Source organism: Phyllobates terribilis, unplaced genomic scaffold, assembly GCF_046119375.1.
Source record: "Phyllobates terribilis strain yellow unplaced genomic scaffold, ASM4611937v1 Scaffold_9__5_contigs__length_417890890, whole genome shotgun sequence".
In the NCBI taxonomy this organism is placed as follows: domain Eukaryota; kingdom Metazoa; phylum Chordata; class Amphibia; order Anura; family Dendrobatidae; genus Phyllobates; species Phyllobates terribilis.
Genome location: NW_027362769.1, coordinates 33,814,707 through 33,834,248, shown reverse-complemented (window position 1 = coordinate 33,834,248; position 19,542 = coordinate 33,814,707). Strand labels below are relative to the sequence as shown.

Genomic DNA, 19,542 nt, shown 5'->3' with positions numbered 1-19,542 from the left:
TCTCAGCTGCCCCAAAATTACATAAATGTGAATGCTAATGAAGATTGGGTATATGGGATTAGCTGACACCTAGCTCTTTTGTTTGGTGATGACAAGGTGTCAATCAGATCCTTTCATTACCAAACCTAATTAAAGTAAAGTAAAGAATTAAATAAACACACAGACACAGAGCAAACACTTTATTTGAAATACAACAGACACATTCTTAAATTAACCAATATACTCACCCCAGTTTTGATGGTAATCCAAGGGTTAAAGCAATGTCCCACGTTCCTTGATGTACAAAAAACACAATAAAAAATGCTTTAAAAAAGGCATAAAAAAGTGTCAAAATCGCGGCAAGACGCACGTTTTTTCTGCATTGTTTTTCGTGCCAAGGAGATACAGAAACACTACAGAAATTTCTGCTTCAAATCCTATACGTGCGCACATAGCCTAAAACTACTGAGGAGATCTCAATAATATGAGTTAAACTCTATATTTTTATTTTTGCAGAATTATCCCTCTTGGGTGACAGTGGGAGCACAAGCCTTTTAATATTTCATTCAGTCCCCTGATATTCAACATTTTTTGGAGATTTAAACTGTAGAATATTGAAATAAGTTCACAAGTGATGATTTCTTTAAGTAAGTGAAGAAAACATTGATGGTATATAAACTCTTATTAACCACTTCCAACGATGATCAAAGCTCATTTACTGTTTCTGACACGCTTTACTTGTAAAAGCCAAATAAATTTGTCCCGGAGAAAGATGAAGGTCAGCCATGCTGTGTATGTGAGCTGTGTACCATCAGGTCACGCAGATGGTATAAGCAGGTGCAGATCTCCACTCTGCCAGGGTAACAACATTAGTGCTTTGCTGTGTTGCAAAGCAATTAATCTAGCCTGTTGAAGTCCATAGGGTAAAGCTACCACACTGAAGAAGAAAAAAAGAAAATAATATGTCCAGATGTTTTCTATATTCCTTAAAATATCTTGGATATTCCATTAAATTAACCATTTTTATAGCCACAGGAGCATGGTAAATAGATAGATATATAAAGATGTGTAGTGAAGAGGTTAAGATTTTCTTACAACACTGGGATTATGTGTTCAGCATAATAACAAAAAGATCCCATGTGAGAACAGCGAAAGTGCTGAAGGAAGATGTCTCATTTTAAATGATGAGGCATCACATAATGCATTCTTTTCATAACAGGTTGATAAGAAAAATTAGACAAATGTATATTAGTTTTTCCTAGGGGAGCAGTTTTTGCATCAGTTGCATCTGTTGTAAAACCGGATGCCTCCCTGCGCTGGACAAAAAAAAAAATGCAATTTTTGTCCAGTTATTTCAGACTATGGACACATAGCAAATAGTGCATAAAATAGCCAGACAACTGATTAATGGGGACTCAACCTAAAATTTTATATGTGGCCATAACCAAAAGCTAATTGGTGCATGGGAATGTGTTGGAAGTCGGTGTCAGACTGGAGTGCCCAGGGTTAACCTGTAATATTGATTCTGGGGGCACACTCTGTGTCTATTCTGTCAGAGGCCACTGGCTTAATTAGGCTACGTCGGACAGACTTGGCACAAGCCACTCCGTCTGGCAGATTCCAGAGGAACCACAACTTTCACTACTAAACCCCTGTACAGGGATCTGATCTTGCAACGGGGTCCACTGAATTGCTATCATGGAAGGGCTGCCATCTGGAAGAGCGAACTAGAGGCTGGAAGGGTCTCCAAGCAGGGTCAAAGCCAAGAGGTCACGTCAGGAGCAGAATTGTAAAACAAGAGGATAGTCAAAGTTCACGCCAAGGTCAGAAAACAGGAGGAACCGAAGAAATAACTAGCACAAGGCAGGTAGCAAAACAAATTAACTGACAGTGGACGTCAGAGACCCAGGTATTTAAATAGCAGGCTGCTCCGCCCAGGGCTTTCAGAAAGGAGCAATCAAAACCAGACAATTCACCCCATAGTTCCCTGATCTCATGGCACCAAAAGTCCCAGGTGTTATGAACTGCTACAAACACTAAGGAAAGATAGGAAAACTGTCCCTACAATAGGACTAAGCTGATTCCCTACGATGCAGCGGGGGACCTGTTCCTTGTGAACAGACCCGCCTAAGTCCTCGGCTAGTCTGAACACAGACCTATAGATATAAGGGAGGGGTCCCTACAAGAACTAAGGACTGGGATATAGTTGGACACCTCCTAGCAGAAATTGTAGCAGAGCAAAAACAAACAAACAAACAGAAGTACTAGTGGTCAAAAGACCAAGCAAACTACAGAGTAAGGTACAAGGCACCTGGCTAGCTTAAGAGTAAATGTAACACTGAAGTCCAGCAAGGCCAGGAGGGCGGAGCTGGATTAAATAGGCAAAAAGTCAAGTGACCAGCAAGATAGAAAAAACTAACAGGAGGGTCCTAACAGTACCCCCTCTTCTATGAGGATCCTCCGGATCCTCCAGGCCCAGGTCTATCAGGGAACCTCCTGTGAAACGCTCTGACAAGTCTAGGAGCAGAGACATCCTCCGCCCTTACCCAGGAGTTATCCTCGGGACCGAAACCTTTCCAAGCGACGAGATACTGCAATCTCCCTCTATGCCATCTAGAATTAAGAATGCGAGAAATTTAGCACCTTCCAAGAGATGACGCCAATGTTCAAATGCGAGTTTAATAGCCAGCAATTCCCGATTACCAACATCGTAATTAAGTTCGGTCTCAGAAATTTAAAAAAAAAAAAAAAAAAGCACAGGGATGTACTCCATCCTTGTTTTCCTGAGACAAAACAGCACCGACCCCCACCGAAGAAGCATCAACCTCGACCAAAAAAGGCTTGGTCTTATCAGGCTGCATAAGGATGGGGGCAGAACTGAACCTGTCCTTGAGATAAACAAAAGCTTCAATGGCCTCAGTAGTCCACTGAACCGTATTCGCACCTTTCCTGGTGAGATCAGTCAACGGCTTAACAATTATAGAAAAATTCTTAATGAATTTTCTGTAATAATTGGCGAAACCCAAAAATCTCTGTATTGGTTTCAAACCAATAGGCCTAGGCCATTCCTGCACCACCTGAACCTTCACCGGGTCCATCTCAAAGCCCTCGTTGGAGATAATGTAGCCCAAAAAACTAATTCTCTGCACAGCGAACTCACATTTCTCCAGCTTAGCAAAAAGTGAATTGTCGCTTAACAACTGCAATACCTCACGTACGCTCTGCCAATGAGACTCCAGATCCGGCGCAAAAATCAAAATGTCATCCAAATACACCACCACATTCTTACCGATCAACGGTCTTAGGATGTCATTAATATGGTTCTGAAAAAACGCTGGTGCGTTGGTAAGACCAAAGGGCATAACCAGATTCTCAAAATGACCCACTGGAGTGTTAAAAGCAGTTTTCCACTCATCACCTTCCTTCATACGTAACAAATTGTATGCCCCCCGGAGATCAATCTTAGAGAACCACTTGGCCCCCACTAACTGGTTGAACAAGTCAGGAATTAATGGCAGTGGGTAGGAATTGCGTACTGTAATTTTATTAATTTCGCGAAAGTCTAGACATGGACGTAAACTGCCGTCCTTTTTTTTTACAAAAAAAAATCCAACAGCCACAGGTGACTTAGAAGGTCTAATGTGACTGGTGGCCAAGCTTGTCTGTATGTATTCCTCCAAGGCCTTTCTCTCAGGGATAGTAAGATTAAATAAGCGACTCTTGGGAAGAGTAGCTCCAGGGACAAACTCAATAGTACAATCATAGTCCCTTTGAGGAGGCAAAACTTGCGACTCCTCCTCAGAAAAAACCTTCCAAAAATCCTGAATAGGTACAGGTAATTCCCCTCTTTCCACAGCAGAAATGCGACCGTTACAACATCTATCAGAACACTTAGGACTCCAAGACTTAATTTCATTGGTAGACCAGTCCAGTACAGGATTGTGCAATTTTAACCAAGGTAACCCCCAAACCACTGGAGCAGGCAAATTATTTAATACCGCCAAATCCAAATTCTCTTGGTGGATACCATTAATGGTGAGGGGAAATTCAAAAACCTTGTGAGTAATACCTTTCAAAGGAGAGCCATCAACAGCAACCACAGAAATAGGAGATGACAAAAGTTTGGATTCAAATTTAAATTTTTCAAAAAAACCCTCATCAATCACATTGAGTGTAGAACCACAATCTACAAATACCCGGAACCACAATCTACAAATACCCGAAATTCAATCAACTCCCCCTGGAATGAGGTGCTTCCAGAAAGAAATACTCCTTTTGAGTTTAAACATGCTATGCGGGCGTAACTGACCTCTTTTTTTTTTTCTTTGTTCAAACGAAGCACACAGTTCTTAATAAAGTGGTCAGATTTACCACAATGAAAACACAATCCTTTAGCAAACCTGCGGTCTTTTTCCTGAGAATGGGATGACATCGCCCCAATCTCCATCGGTTCTCCACCCTCCGAACAGACCCTCTGAAAACTAGGAGCTGCCATAGCAATAGATTTCTCTTCATTACTCCTAGCACGCAGTCTCCTGTCCACACGTATGGCTAATTGCATTGCCTCCTGCAAGGTTCCAGGTTTTGGGAAGGCAATCAGCAGATCCTTAACCCTTTCACCTAGACCATCAAGAAACAAACATTTTAATGCTGAGTCATTCCATTCCACTTCAGCCGACCATCTTCTGAAGTATGTACAATAATTTTCCACATCACCTGATCCCTGCTTCAAACGTCTTAATTCAGTTTCAGCAGATGAGACTCGATCAGGATCATCATACAACAACCCCATAGCAGAAAAAGAATCCTCCACAGATCTAAAACACGGATCATTAGGTTGTAGAGAAAAGGCCCATCCCTGTGGTTCTTTGCGCAAAAGTGACATTATAAACCCAATGCGCTGTGATTCATTCCCCGAGGATCTGGGTCTTAAATGAAAATATAATAAACAAGCGTTTTTAAAGGAAAAAAAATCTTGCCGTTTACCATAAAAAAAATCTGGAAGTCCTACCTTCGGTTCAACAAAATGCGCTCCAGGACAGCTACTCACGTGTTGCTGGAATTCGGCCACCACCAAAGACAGTCCCTGCAGGCGTTGAGCCAACTCCTGAGCCGACACCATGCTGAAATCAGGATTTCTTTCCTTAGAGTGTTTTATTTTTTGGCTGGACTTACTGTTATGAACTGCTACAAACACTAAGGAAAGATAGGAAAACTGTCCCTACAATAGGACTAAGCTGATTCCCTACGATGCAGCGGGGGACCTGTTCCTTGTGAACAGACCCGCCTAAGTCCTCGGCTAGTCTGAACCCAGACCTATAGATATAAGGGAGGGGTCCCTACAAGAACTAAGGACTGGGATATAGTTGGACACCTCCTAGCAGAAATTGTAGCAGAGCAAAGACAAACAAACAAACAGAAGTACTAGTGGTCAAAAGACCAAGCAAACTACAGAGTAAGGTACAAGACACCTGGCTAGCTTAAGAGTAAATGTAACACTGAAGTCCAGCAAGGCCAGGAGGGCGGAGCTGGATTAAATAGGCAACAAGTCAAGTGACCAGCAAAATAGAAAAAAACTAACAGGAGGGTTCTAACACCAGGAATAAAAAAATCTGAACAAAATCCGGAAACAACCGACAAAATGACAGAAAAGATGCTTCAGGAAAATAAACTTTAGTTTTCTGAAGAGTCTTCCACTTGAAAATCTCCTCGGGTTTGCTTGATAAGACATTGTGTGCATAGTCAGTTTCTGCGCCAAAAACTCAGCAAAAATTCTCCATCTGTACATAGCCATTCATTTCTAGTAAAACCATAGTGCTATTTTTATGTTCAGTGTTTTGCGCAAATGTCTTTTTTCGCTTCAAGGTATTGAAAAACGCATAGTGGAAAAAAAGGAAACTCACAGTTTTTGACGTCCTCAAGAAAAACTCTGGGCACATATCCAAAGAAGGGCACATACCACAAAAATTTTAAGTTATCACATTGATCCCCCAAACCTGATTGTTTTATCAATTGATTAGCTGGCAATCAGTTGCAAAAGAGTTTGTGCAGTTTTTCACCTCATTTTAGTTTCATTGTGGCTGATCATGTGAAATGCCATCTGGGAAGAAAACTACAACTCCTAGCCGGTCCTGAATGTCTGCAGAATGCTGGATATGATGGGAGTTACAGTTCACTACAGTGAAAAGTGATGAAGAAAGAAAGTTAATTAATTTTAATTACCAAGAAGGAAAGACGACACGCTCTATTTTTTCATTTACTTAACTTTCCATTTATCTACCCTGCGAGAGCTCTCAGTATTCAGATGATGCCTGGCCCTTAAGGCTTGTTCAGATGACCATATTAAACATCCATGTGCTGAGCTCAGTAATTGGCTGCAGTGCAGTTGACATGAGTTCACTACCGCATACCTCTATATAATAATAAAATGGTCCATTTGTGTAATAAATGATGAGATGCATTATTCTGCCTCTTTATGTATATAGTGCATCAAGTGCACTGTTCACGAGGTAGGATGGGGGGCTTAGCCCCACTCTGCATTGGATCCCACCAGGGTATTCTCCTACTCCCTTTGGGTCCTTCTAAGCCTGACGGGAGTCCATGTCACTACACCTTACAATAGCTATAGCCCTATAATTTCTGACAAAATTATTTGCCATTACAGTCATCAGACTACCTCATGTTACCTCTTAGTATTATTGTATATATGTGGCCACATTGTTTATACAGTGGGTGAAATAAGTATTTAACACGTCATCAATTTTCTAAGTACCGTAAATATATTTCTAAAGGTGCTGTTGACATGAAATTCTCACGAGATGTTGGTAAAAGCCCATTCAATCCACACAGGCAAAAAAATCAAACGCAAAGCAATCAAACCATAGATGTCAATAAATTGAAAGTTGTCCACTACTTTTTTTTATTGATGACCTATCCTTAGGACAGGCCATTAATGTCTGATCGAACGGGTCCGACACCCGTCACCCCCGTCGATCAGCTATTATCGGAGTCAGTGGCGGCCGCAGGCCAGATGCACTCGCTTGTGCAACTGGTTGTCTTCTAATAGTGACTACCGCAGGGTACTACACATCCGCCACCTATTGATTTGAATAGGAGGCGGATGAGCAGTGCCCTGCGGCGGCCACTATCAGAAGACTGTTAGCTCCGCAAATGAGTACTTACTTCTGGCATTTGCCGACGCTGATAACAGCTGATCGTCGGGGGTGCCGAGTGTCGGGCCCTCAATCAGACATTGATGACCTGTCCTAAGGATAGGTCATCAATGAAAAAATAGTGGACAACCTCTTTAAGTTATGTGTAGTGATGGGCGAACCCGTGGATGTTCGGGTTTGGCGGATTCGGCCGATCATCTATTAAAAGTTCGGTTCGGGTACCAGAACAGTACCCGAACCCGAACCCCATTCATATGAATGAGGGGCCCAATCATTCGTGGTTTCCCACGCTGTCATCTTAATAACAGCTCGGGAAACACGGACTCTGATCGGCTGTCAAAGCGCTTCAGGATCACACTGTCAGATGTCAGCATGAGCCCGCAGCTGTGACTGTGACCGGAGGTAAATAGCTTACCACTGGTCACAGGTGTCGGCTGATGAGACTACTACTCCCATCAGCCTATGCCTGCTGTCACTGGTAACATGATAACAGCGAGAGCAGGCGCCGCTGATGGGAGTAGTCCTCAGCCGGCACCTGTGCTCAAAGTAAAGAAAAAAAAGTTCAAATTTAAATAAATATTGAAATAAAAAAGTTATATTCTCCTTAACGCCTAATCTCCAAAGCCTATGTCACCTGTAAAAGAGAAAAAATAATAAACCACCATAATACTCACCTGTCTCGTGTAATCCTTACTATCCCATGACGATCCGGATAACTTGTAGAGCAGTCACATTAGCTGATGTGACTGCTCTACCCGCAGCCGGCTACACACTGGCAGGAGTGTAATTGCTCCTGCAGTGTATAGTGCTGAGCTGCCATGAGAAAGTTCACAATAGTTCATCAGCTGACGAGCCCTGGTGATCTCACGGCACCACCGCTGTGTGAGAAAGTTCTCACGCACTGGCAATGTCAGTGCCTGTGTAAGTGTGTAGCCGGCTGTCGTGTAGAGCAGTTTCATCAGTGACTGCTGATGTGACTGCTCTACAAGTCATCTGGAAAAGTTTACCTGAGTTCAAGCCACTGTGTCTCACGCGGTAGCTCTAGTGGTGGACTGTTGAATGCCGGGTGCCGAGTGATTGGCAGGCATCGGGTGCTGAGTGCAGTTCACATCATTGTCGCCTGTTCTCCCTGAGATCAGCACGACCAGACGACAATAATGGGAGTTGTATTCAGCACCTACATTATGTGTAAAATAAAGAATTAAATTAAAAAAAAACCAGCGTGGGTTCCCGCCGATTATTCATAACCAGAAGAGGGAAAACAGCTCCCTGGCTGATATTACAGGAAAAGGAGCCATTAACCCATTAACCCAAAATGTTCCCTGGCTATTAATAAAAGCTCACAGCTGTTTGATTAGCGTTTATTGGCTAGAAAAAATTAACGTAGGGTCCCCCTATAAATTCTAACGAGCAAAGGCTAAACAGATAGCTACGGGCTCATATTAATAGACTAGGAAGGGGCCATTAGGCCCAAATGTTCCCTAGCTATTAATAACAGCTCACAGCTTTTTAATTAGCCTTTACTTGCTAGATTATAGGGGGATCCCAGAAAAAAATTGACGTAGGGTCCTGCTATGAACTCTAACCAGCCGTGAGCTGATATTAATAACCAGGAAAGAGGCCATGGATACTAGCCCCCTCCGAGGCTAATAATATCAGCCCTCAGTGGCCCCAGAATTGGCGCATAGATAAGATCCGCCAAATATGGCTTAGCCTCGGCTCTTTCCACTTGCCCTGGTGCAGTGTCAAGTGGAGTAATAGGGTTGAGGCTCATGTCTGCCTTGTATTGGCAGTTGACATGAAGCCCAGGGATTAGGAATGGAGAGGCGTCTATAAGAAACCCCCATTACTAAAGCCATAGTAAAAGTTTGTAAATATAGACATAGCATGTAAAAAATCCTTTATTTAAAAGAAAAGTCCACTCTGTTTTACTCATTTATTTAAAAATAAAAAACAGTTATACTCACCTAATGCCTAATCCCTACAGCCATTGTCCTCTGTAAAAAAAAACAGAAACTAAAAAAGCAAATTTATACTCCCCTAACACTTAATCCCAGAAGCCTTTGTCCCCTGTTAAAAAAAAAAGGAATAAAAAGCAACAATATCCATCACCTGTCCGAAGTGATTAAATAATCCATACTGTTCCACGACAATCCAGATGATTTATAGAGCAGTCACATCAGCAGTCACATGACAGCCGGCTACACATTGACACAGGCAGTGTATAGCGCTGAGCTGCTGTGAGAAAGTTCACAGGAGTTCATCAGCTGATGAACCCCAGTGACCTCACTTACGGCACCACTGCTGCGTGATGACGGCTTCAAGAAGCCTCCCATATGGAGAAATTAGTCGCATGCATTGCTCAGGTGTGAGTTTGGCCCATTCTTCAACACAAACACTCTTCAAATCCTGAAGGCTCAATGGGCTCCTTCTATGTACTCTAAGCTTTAGTTCCTTCCATAAATTTTCTATTGGATTCGGGTCAGCTGATTGACTAGGCCATTCTAGCAGCTTTATCATCTTTCTTTGAAAATAATTGAAAGTTTCCTTGGCTGTGTGTTTGGGATCATTGTCATGCTGAAATGTCCACCCTTGTTTCATTTTCTTCATTCTGGTAGAGAGCAGCAGATTTTTATCAAGAATGTCTCTGTATATTTGTCGATTTGTCCATGCATCCTTCCATCCATCCTTCCTTCAATTATACAAAGTGCCATATGCTGAAAAACATCCCCACACCATGTTGTTTCCACCCCCAAACTTCACTGTTGATATGATGTTTTTGGGGTGATATGCAGTGCCTTTTGGCCTCAAATATGGCATTCAAAGAGTTCACTTTTGGTCTCATCTGACCAGACAATATCCCAGTATTTCACAGGCTTGTCTAAATGTTGTTGAGCTAACAGTAGACTTGCTTGATCATGCTTTTTTCTCAGCAATGGAGTCTTACGTGGTAAGCTTGCATACAGGCCATGGAGGTTGAGTGCATTACTTATAGTTTTCTTTCAAACAGTTGTACATGCTGATTCCAGTTCTTTCTGTAGCTCTCCACAAGTGGTCCTTGGCTCTTGGAGACCTCTACTGATAATAATTTTCACTCCTCTGTCTGAATTCTTGTGAGGAGCACCAGGTCGTGGCCTGTTTGTGGTCAAATGATCTCTCCACTTTCAGATTATTGCCCCAACAGTGCTACTGGAACCTTCAGTAGTTTAGAAATTCTTCTGGAACCAATGCCATCAGTATGTTTTGCAATAATAAGGTTGCGAAGGTCTTGAGACAGCTTACTGGTTTTACCCATTATTAGCTGTTTTTTGTGTGCCACCTTGATAATGAGACACCTTTTCATAGGCCATTAGTTGAATCAGCTGATATTATTTTTCAATAAGTGGCGGGATTGCTTTCTAAGTACTGATAGATTGATAGATTTCAGCTGGTGTAATGACTTTCTATGGCTTTTTGCACCTCTTTCTTCATGAATTCAATTATTTTTCCTTGAGTCATTTCTCATTATTACACATAACTTAATTTATGGACATCTATGGTTTGAGTTCTTTGCCTGTGTGGATTGAATGGGTCGTTACCGACATCTGGTGAGAATTTCATGTCCATAGCACCTTTAGAGATATATTTACTTAGAAAATTGGTGATGTGTTCAATACTTATTTCACCCGCTGTGTTTCCAGACTGTTTGCCAGGACAAGATTTTTGGTAAGTTATAACATTTCAGTAAAGCTTCTCTGCTCATTTATATTCCCGCAAAACTCTTTTAAATGTATACTTATCTGATCTGTACTTAATCTGATGTTAATAACCATTGAAGTATATGCTTTATTGTTAGGTAAAAATACCATTACAATTAGATGGGATGTACTGAGAGCTAAAATGGGAACAAGGATTGTCTAATTATTCAAGCCAATATTTCTACAAACTTGTGTCCAATAATAATAATTCACTGAGCTGTGAGAACTGAATATAAGAATGGTTTCTATTTTAATTCTGTTCCCATCTAATGGATGCTTTGTAGATTGCATCTCTTTGCAGAGAGTGTAGCTGATGAGTAGAGGTCCGGTTAGGTTCAGTGCTCAGGCTGTATACAAGCTTGGTACAAAATGTTGCAAAATTGGGAAATATTTATTGAAACAAATTAATTTTTTTTAGTAGACACACAAAACTTTTAAAAATATCTATGTGCCACCATATCTATTTTTCGTACAATTTTAAGGGGTTATCTGGCTTTAAAATTTAGTGCCACCTATTGGAGTCAATATTGACCCATTAAAGGGCCTTGCCACATGGCTCAGGATAGGAAGTCAGACCAGAAACTACATTTGCTGACATATGTGTCAGGGTTTTTGCCCCTCATTAGTACAAAAACCCAGAGTACCAACTTGGCTCTCTCCAGAAAGAGAAATGTTACTCCTTAGTCCCAGTGTAAAAGGCCTCTCATCCGGCTAACCAGTTCTATTGTTTTGCACTGATAAGGTGCAAAAAACACTGAATCATATGTCTGCCAATGGAGTTTCTGGTTTGGCTTCCTATCCTAAGTGATGTGGCAAGACCATATTAACTTTTAGGATTGCTACCTCCAATAGGTGGCACTATAGTTCCTGTCCCCTACCTTTCTAAAAAGGCTATTTGCATATTTCACTTTTCAAACAAGCATTGCATGAACTATAGGTTTCCCTACAACATTTTGATGCTCTCCACAAGGTGAACCTTTAGTCCACATGGTCTGTGCATCTTTTTCAGGCAGATTCTGCCGGGAGCCAGAAAACAGTGTTTCCATCTCCTAGAGACTCAGCACATCTGTGTCTTATACAGACTTACTGTTGAACTGTGTAATTCTTCACTCCTGGTGGTGCTGGGAAAGAGAAAAGTTCCTCCTACTGCAGATTCAACCATTTATATTACAAGTGGTCACTAAAAGTCTCCATATGGGGATGAACGCCTTGGGATCAGATTATCGTTGTGGGGTCCTTATAACAGCAATATATTGTCAAAGGTTATAAACCCTTTAAAAAAAGAACACAACAGTCGGGGAAGGTGTGCATGTGTTTGTGATGTTTTTTTGACGATTTATGAATTGGAAAAGGAAGTGACTGTCATAAACTATTAGAGTACGTGCACACAGGCAATTGTGGAACATCTGCAACAGAAATTCTAAGGCAATTTCACCTGCACAAATGCTATGAGTATAATGCCAACTTTACCCTTTGTATGGCAAAGGGTGAAATCCATGGTGCAAATGTGCGGCATAAATAGTGCAGATGTCAAATCCGCAGTGCTAACTAATCTTACACTATGGGTTTTCTCTGTAGCACATGGATGACATTTAAAGGGGTTTTCCCATTAATAAAAGTTAATTTTAATCATTAGATCTTGAAATGATAATAAGTTCCACAATTGAATATATTTAAATAAAATGTTCCTGTGCTGAGATAATCTTGTAAATGTGCCCCTGCTGTGTACTGTGTAATGGCTGTGTCTGACCGTACAGGAACATGGTCTGATCATACCACAGCTCCTGGGCAGGGGAGGAAGCAAAAGAACAGGACAGGATCACAGCTATTTCTTTCTTTGAAGTAAAACATTGTTTAAAAACAAGCAGGGAAATGTTTTACCTCACAAAAAGAAACAGCTGCAATCCTTTGCTGCCCTGTCTGTATACTTTCTTTTTCTTCCTCCCTGCCCAGGAGATGTGGTATGATCAGACCGTGTTCCTGCAAAGTCAGACACAGCCATTACACAGTGCTCAGCAGGGGCACATTTATAAGATTATCTCAGCACAGGAACATTTTATTTAAACACATCCAATTGTGGAAATTATTATTATTCCAAGATCTATTGATTAAAATGAACTTTCATGTGTGGGAAAACCCCTTTAATACATTCTCATCCATTACATTACACTGGTGATGTAATACGAAGTGGGTTGTCTATTTTGAAATTCCAGAGGAAAAGTCTTCTGAAATACTTCCCGTGTGCACATACCCTAATGGCACTTTTTTGGAAAGGTTGTGCATTGTGTGGAGTCTACGTAGCTATTGTAAATTTACATACGTATCATTCTCTTTCTTACAGTGGCTTGTTGTCTTCAAATTACATGGAGATTGAGTTCAATGATGGAAAAGCAAAACAAAATAAGGTAATGCAACAATATTCTCTCAGATTTAGGAAACAACATACCGCTAATGGCTACAAGTATTCTTTACTATTGATACATGTGTATAGTGATTGTTAGTGTATTTTATAACTGCAGAATTCATTGGTAACAGTGAGTCCTCCCTATTTCCAATTTGTTTGTAAGAACAGCTGCAGATTACACTATTCTGACCTTGAGGGGTAATGAAAACCTAACTGGATGAAAGCATGACACGTTTGTGAACAAATCCTTAACCCCATCCCCCTGAAGCCCGTTTTCACTTTCCTGACCACGCCAAATTTTTCAATTCTGACCTTTGTCACTTCATGAGGTAATAAATCTGGACTGTATCTACTACATATCTCATTGGTCTGAGGTTGATTTGTTTTCATGACACATTGTACTTTCTGTTAGTAGTAAAATTAGGTTGATATGATTTGCAATTATTTATGAAAATATCTGAAATTTGATGAAAATTTAGAAAAATTGCTATTTCTCAACACTCAATTTTTATGCCCTTAAAAGATAGTTTTACGACACAAAATAGTTAATTTACCAAATGTACACTTTACATCAGCATAACTTTTAAGATGCCTTTTTGTGTTAGAATGTTAGAGGCATAAAAATTTACCAGGAATTTTTCATTTTTTGAATGACATCTATAAAGACTGTTATTTTTAGGGCCCACATAAATTTTAAAGTGAATTTGATGGGCCTACATGTAAAAAAAAACCCCATATAACTCATTTTAAAAACTGCACCCTCAATGTATTCAAAACCACATTCAGAAAGTTTGTTAACCCTTTTAGCCCCAATTTTTTCATTTTCACAAGGGTAATAAAATAAAGTGGACCTTACAATTTCTTGTGCAGTGTCTCCTATGTACACAGATGCCAAATATGTGTTTGAATACTGTTTGACTTTTAGAGCACAAAGTTGGCTGCAATCGATTGTGGACTCCAGGTCGCATCTGCAGAGCCTTCGAGGTACCAAATCAGCAAAAAAAAACTTGATCTACCCTATTTATAAACTACACCCCATAAGGAATTCATCTACAGAGGGGATGAGCATCTTGAACCCCAAGGTGTTTCACAAAATTTTACAACATTGGACCATGAGAATGATATATACATTTTTTTCCATGTAAATGTTTCTTGGTCCCATATTTTTAATTTTCACAAGGGTAACAGGATAAAATCAACCGCACAATTTGTTGTAGAAAAATATTTAGATTTGAGAGTCCTCAGTGGTTGATACCTTTTAATGGCTAACTGAAAAGATGGTAACAAATTGCAAGCTTTCGAGACTACTCAGGTCTCTTCATCAGGCATAGTATACCACAAAATCTGAAGAGTCACATATTTATACACACTAAGACACACAAAAAAATGCCATAGGTAAGACAGGTGATGAAAAGCAGAGTTATCATGGAAGAGATAAACAGTTCTGGCTATAAATATTTTAGTAGTTAATAGATAAGGAGTGTGAAGGTTTTATTGTTCTGTGACTAGGTCCAGTGTTGTGATGGCCTCACAAGTCTGAGGAGCAAATTCCTTAGTTGATGTAGAATGACATAAATGACGTTCAGCTGTATCACATCTAATGTAGTGTACTTAATTATATGTACCAAATGTCCAGCTGGGGGTCTTTATGTAGGGGAGACAGGGCAAAAACTTAGAAGAAGGATGAATCATCATCGCCACACAATAAAAGAAAAAAGAATAGATCTACCGGTAGCCAAGCATTTTTGTTCCCCTGATCACAGCATAAAAGACATGAAATTACTGGTATTAAAAGGTAACTACAAATCTCAAAGAGAAAGAAGAATCTCAGAATATAAACTGATGGTGACCTTTAACACTTTCAGAGCAGGAATGAATGTGTCGCATGGATTTATGTCATTCTACATCAACTAAGGAATTTGCTCCTCAGACTTGTGAGGCCATCACAACACTGGACCTCAATAAAGGAGTGGTTCTGCAGGTGGGGACCACAGACCAAATCTCAGTACCAATGCTTTCTGACTGATGTTTTGGTCACTTTGAATGTTAGTTGTGCTTTCACAATTATGGTAACATGAGACGGACCCTACAACCCACAGAAGTTGCTCAGGTAGTGCAGCTCATCCAGGATGGCACATCAATGCGAGCTGTGGCAAGAAGGTTTGCTGTGTCTGTCAGCGTAGTGTCCAGAGGCTGGAGGTGCTACCAGGAGATAGGCCAGTATACCAGGAGATGTGGACGGGGCCATATGAGGGCAACAACCTAGCTGCAGGACCACTACCTCCACCTTTGTGCAAGGAGGAACAGGAGGAGCACTGCTAGAGCCCTGAAAATGACCTCCAGCAGATCACAAATGTGCATGTGTCTGCACAAACGGTTAGAAACCGACTCCATGAGGGTGGTATGAGGGCCCTACGACCACAGATGGGGGTTGTGCTCACAGCCCAACACCATGCAGGACACTTTGCATTTGCCACAGAACACCAGGATTGGCAAAGTCGCCACTGGCGCCCTGTGCTCTTCACAGATGAAAGCAGGTTCACACTCAGCACATGTGACAGACGTGACAGAGTCTGGAGACGCTGTGGAGAGCGATCTGCTGCCTGCAACATCCTTCAGCATGACCTGTTTGGCAGTGGGTCAGTAATGTTGTGGGGTGGCATTTCTTTGGAGGGCCGCACAGCCCTCCATGTGCTCGCCAGAGGTAGCCTGATTGCCATTAGGTACCGAGATGAGATCCTCAGACCCCTTGTGAGACCATATGCTGGTGCGGTTGGCCCTAGGTTCCTCCTAATGCAGGACAATTTCAGACCTCATGTGGCTGGAGTGTGTCAGCAGTTCCTGCAAGATGAAGGCATTGAAGCTATGGACTGGCCCACCCGTTCCCCAGACTTGTATCCAATTGAGCACATCTGGGACATCATGTCTCGCTCCATCCACCAACGTTGCACCACAGACTGTCCAGGAGTTGGCGGATGCTTCAGTCCAGGTCTGGGAGGAGATCCCACAGGAGACCATCTGCAACCTCATCAGGAACATGCCCAGGCGTTGTAGGGAGGTCATACAGGCACGTGGAGGCCACACACAATACTGAGCCTCATTTTGACTTGTTTTAAGGACATTACTTAAAAGTTGGATCAGCCTGTAGTGTGTTTTTCCACTTTAATTTTGGGGGTGACTCCAAATCCAGGCCTCCATTGGTTAATAAATTTGATTTCCCTTGATGATTTTTGTGTGATTTTGTTGTCAGCACATTCAACTTTGTACAGAACAAAGTATTCAATGAGAATATTTCATTCATTCAGATCTAGGATGTGTTATTTGAGTGTTCCCTTTATTTTTTTGAGCAGTGTATATATCTCTTATAGGGGTCTAAATAGCGCATAGTCCTGCACAAGGCTCATGGCAGGGAATTGTCCCAAAAGCTCCCTGACTGGACGGTACCATCAGTCAAAGAATACTAAACAGAACTTCTCCAGTGTCACCATGCTTCACCCTCAAGTGTTTTTTAATTTATTTTTTCTATAATGTTAATTGTAGGGGTTAAATAGTATGACAGTTATATGGATCGGAATGTTCTAGATGTGAAAATACCAAATATATGTACCTTTTTATTTTTTATACATAAGAAAGCATCATTTGCAAAAAATGTTATCATGATTTTATGAATTACATTTTCTATATTTTTACAATTTTTTTTCTTAACTTCTTTCTACTTTTTTTTACGAAGTCCCTTTATAGGACTTGAACATTTTATAGTCTGATTGCTGCAATACTCCTGTGTTTCTGAGTAGTAGACTTGTCAGTTTTGACAGGGGTCCTTCTAGACCCTGCTTATGGGTGGGCTTAACAGACCACCATGGTTGGCAGACCCAGAGTTCATTTTTTGACAATGAAGCAAACATGATCTTACCGGGTTGAGAAATGCCTGTAATGAGGGTGCGGTGCATGGAGGCTTCAGGCTGGTTTGCTGAGCAAGTGAACCTTGATAAAAAAGATGAAAATCCCAGCAACCGCAAAATTCATTAAAATGAATTTGTTTTAATGAATTTTGCGGTTGCTGGATTTTTCACTTTTTTTCATAATTCATTTTTGACCTCCATAACAAGCATGGACAACCTGGGATTGCGTCACGGGGGGCCCCTACGACACATCTGTAAATATTATCAAAAAGCACATAGATACAACACATTATGTGTGTGCTCTCTGTTATATCACTTAACCATACATAGGCATGTATGAGGTTGATCTGCAAATTGTACCAAATGCTGACATGTCCCCATTCATCAAAAAAGGAACGTCTGAATGCTCTCATAGAATATAGTAGGTACGTGTTCTATCTTTAAAACATGGACATGTGAATGGGACTTTACACTGAGAGGGGGAAGGAGAGCGCACATAAAGTCCTTGAAATCATGAGCTCTGATAGATTTGTAACATTTTGGCAAAGCACTGAGCTAGATATAGGACTTGCACACACTTAAGCATCAAAATAGCTTTTTTTAACCCCTTTACAACCCAAGGTGGTTTGCACGTTAATGACCAGGCCAATTTTTACAATTCTGACCACTGTCACTTTATGAAGTAATTACTCTGGAACGCTTCAACGGATCCCCCTGATTCTGAGAATGTTTTTTTGTGACTTATTGTACTTCATGATTGTGGTAAAATTTCTTCGATATCACTTGCGTTTACTTGTGAAAAAAAAATTTGAATTTCTATGCCCTTAAATCAGAGAGATATGTCACACAAAATAGTTAATATAATAAATAACATTTCCCACTTGTCTACTTTACATCAGCACAATTTTTGAAACAACATTTTTTTTTGTTAGAAAGTTATAAGGGTTAAAAGTTGACCAGTGATTTTTCATTTTTCCAACAAAATTTACAAAACCATTTCTTTAGGGACCACATCACATTTGAAATCACGTTGAGGGGTCTTTATGACAGAAAATACCCAAAAGTGACACCATTCTAAAAACTGCACCCATCAAGGTGCTCAAAACCTCATTCAAGAACTTTATTAACCCTTCAGGTGCTTCACATGAATTTTTGGAATGTGGAAGAAAAAAGTTAACATTTAACTTTTTTCACAAAAATATTATTTTAGACCCATTTTTTTTTTATTTTCGCAGGGGTAACAGGCAAAAATGGACACCAAAATTTGTTGTGCAATTTCCCCTGAGCATGCAGATACCCCATATGTGGGGAAAAAACACTGTTTGGGCGCACGGCAGGGTTCTGAAGGGAAGGAGAGCCATTTGTCTTTTTGAATGTAAAATTTGCTTGAATAATTAGCGGACGCCATATTGCGTTTGGGGAGCCCCTGATGTCCCTAAACAATGGAAACCCCCCCACAAGTGACATCATTTTGGAGACTAGACGCCTCAGGGAACTTATCTAGATGTGTGGTGAGCACCTTGAACCCACAGGTGCTTCACAGAAGTTTATAACATTGAGCCGTAAAAATAAAATTTTCACATTTTTCCCACAAAAATGTTTTTCAGCCTCCAATTTTGCATTTTCATAAGGGTAACAGGAGAAATTGCACCATGCAGTTTGTTGTGCAATTTCTCCTGAGTAAGCAGATACCCCATATGTGGGGGAAAACCACGGTTTGGGCGCACTGCAAGGTTCGGAAGGGAAGGAGCTCCATTTGACTTTTCGATTGTAAAATTTGCTTGAATAATTAGCGGACACCATGTTGCTTTTGGAGAGCCCCTGATGTGCCTAAACAATGGAAACCCCCACAAGTGACACCATTTTGGAAACTAGACACCTCAGGGAACTTATCTAGATGTGTGGTGAGCACCTTAAACCCCCAGATGCTCACACAGAAGTTTATAACATTGAGCCGTAAAAATAAAATGTTCACATTTTCCCCACAAAAATGTTTTTCAGCCCCCAATTTTGCTTTTTCATAAGGGTAACAGGAGAAATTGCACCATGCAGTTTGTTGTGTAATTTCTCCTGAGTAGGCAGATACCACATATGTGGGGGAAAACCACTGTTTGGGCGCACAGCAGGGGTCGGAAGCGAAGGAGCGTCATTTGACTTTTTGATTGTAAAATTTGCTTGAATAATTAGCGGATGCTATGTTGCATTCGGAGAGCTCCTGATGTGCCTAAACAGTGGAAACTCCCCACAGGTGACACCATTTTGGCAACTAGACCCCTCAGGGAACTTATCTAGATGTGTGGTGAGCACCCTGAACCCCCAAGTGTTTTACAGAAGTTTATAACATGGAG

At 40.9% G+C, this 19,542-nt stretch overlaps 1 protein-coding gene across 6 annotated transcripts in view; it reads left to right on the top strand.

Annotated features, from left to right (window-relative positions):
* ADAM23 (ADAM metallopeptidase domain 23) overlaps nt 1-19,542 on the top strand; it is a 302,022-nt gene that overhangs the window by 83,393 nt on the left and 199,087 nt on the right. For all 6 annotated transcript variants that reach the window (XM_073646384.1, XM_073646380.1, XM_073646379.1 and 3 more), the window contains exon 4: nt 13,230-13,293. In XM_073646384.1, the coding sequence (XP_073502485.1) occupies nt 13,230-13,293 (64 nt within the window). The remainder of the gene's footprint in view (nt 1-13,229; nt 13,294-19,542) is intronic.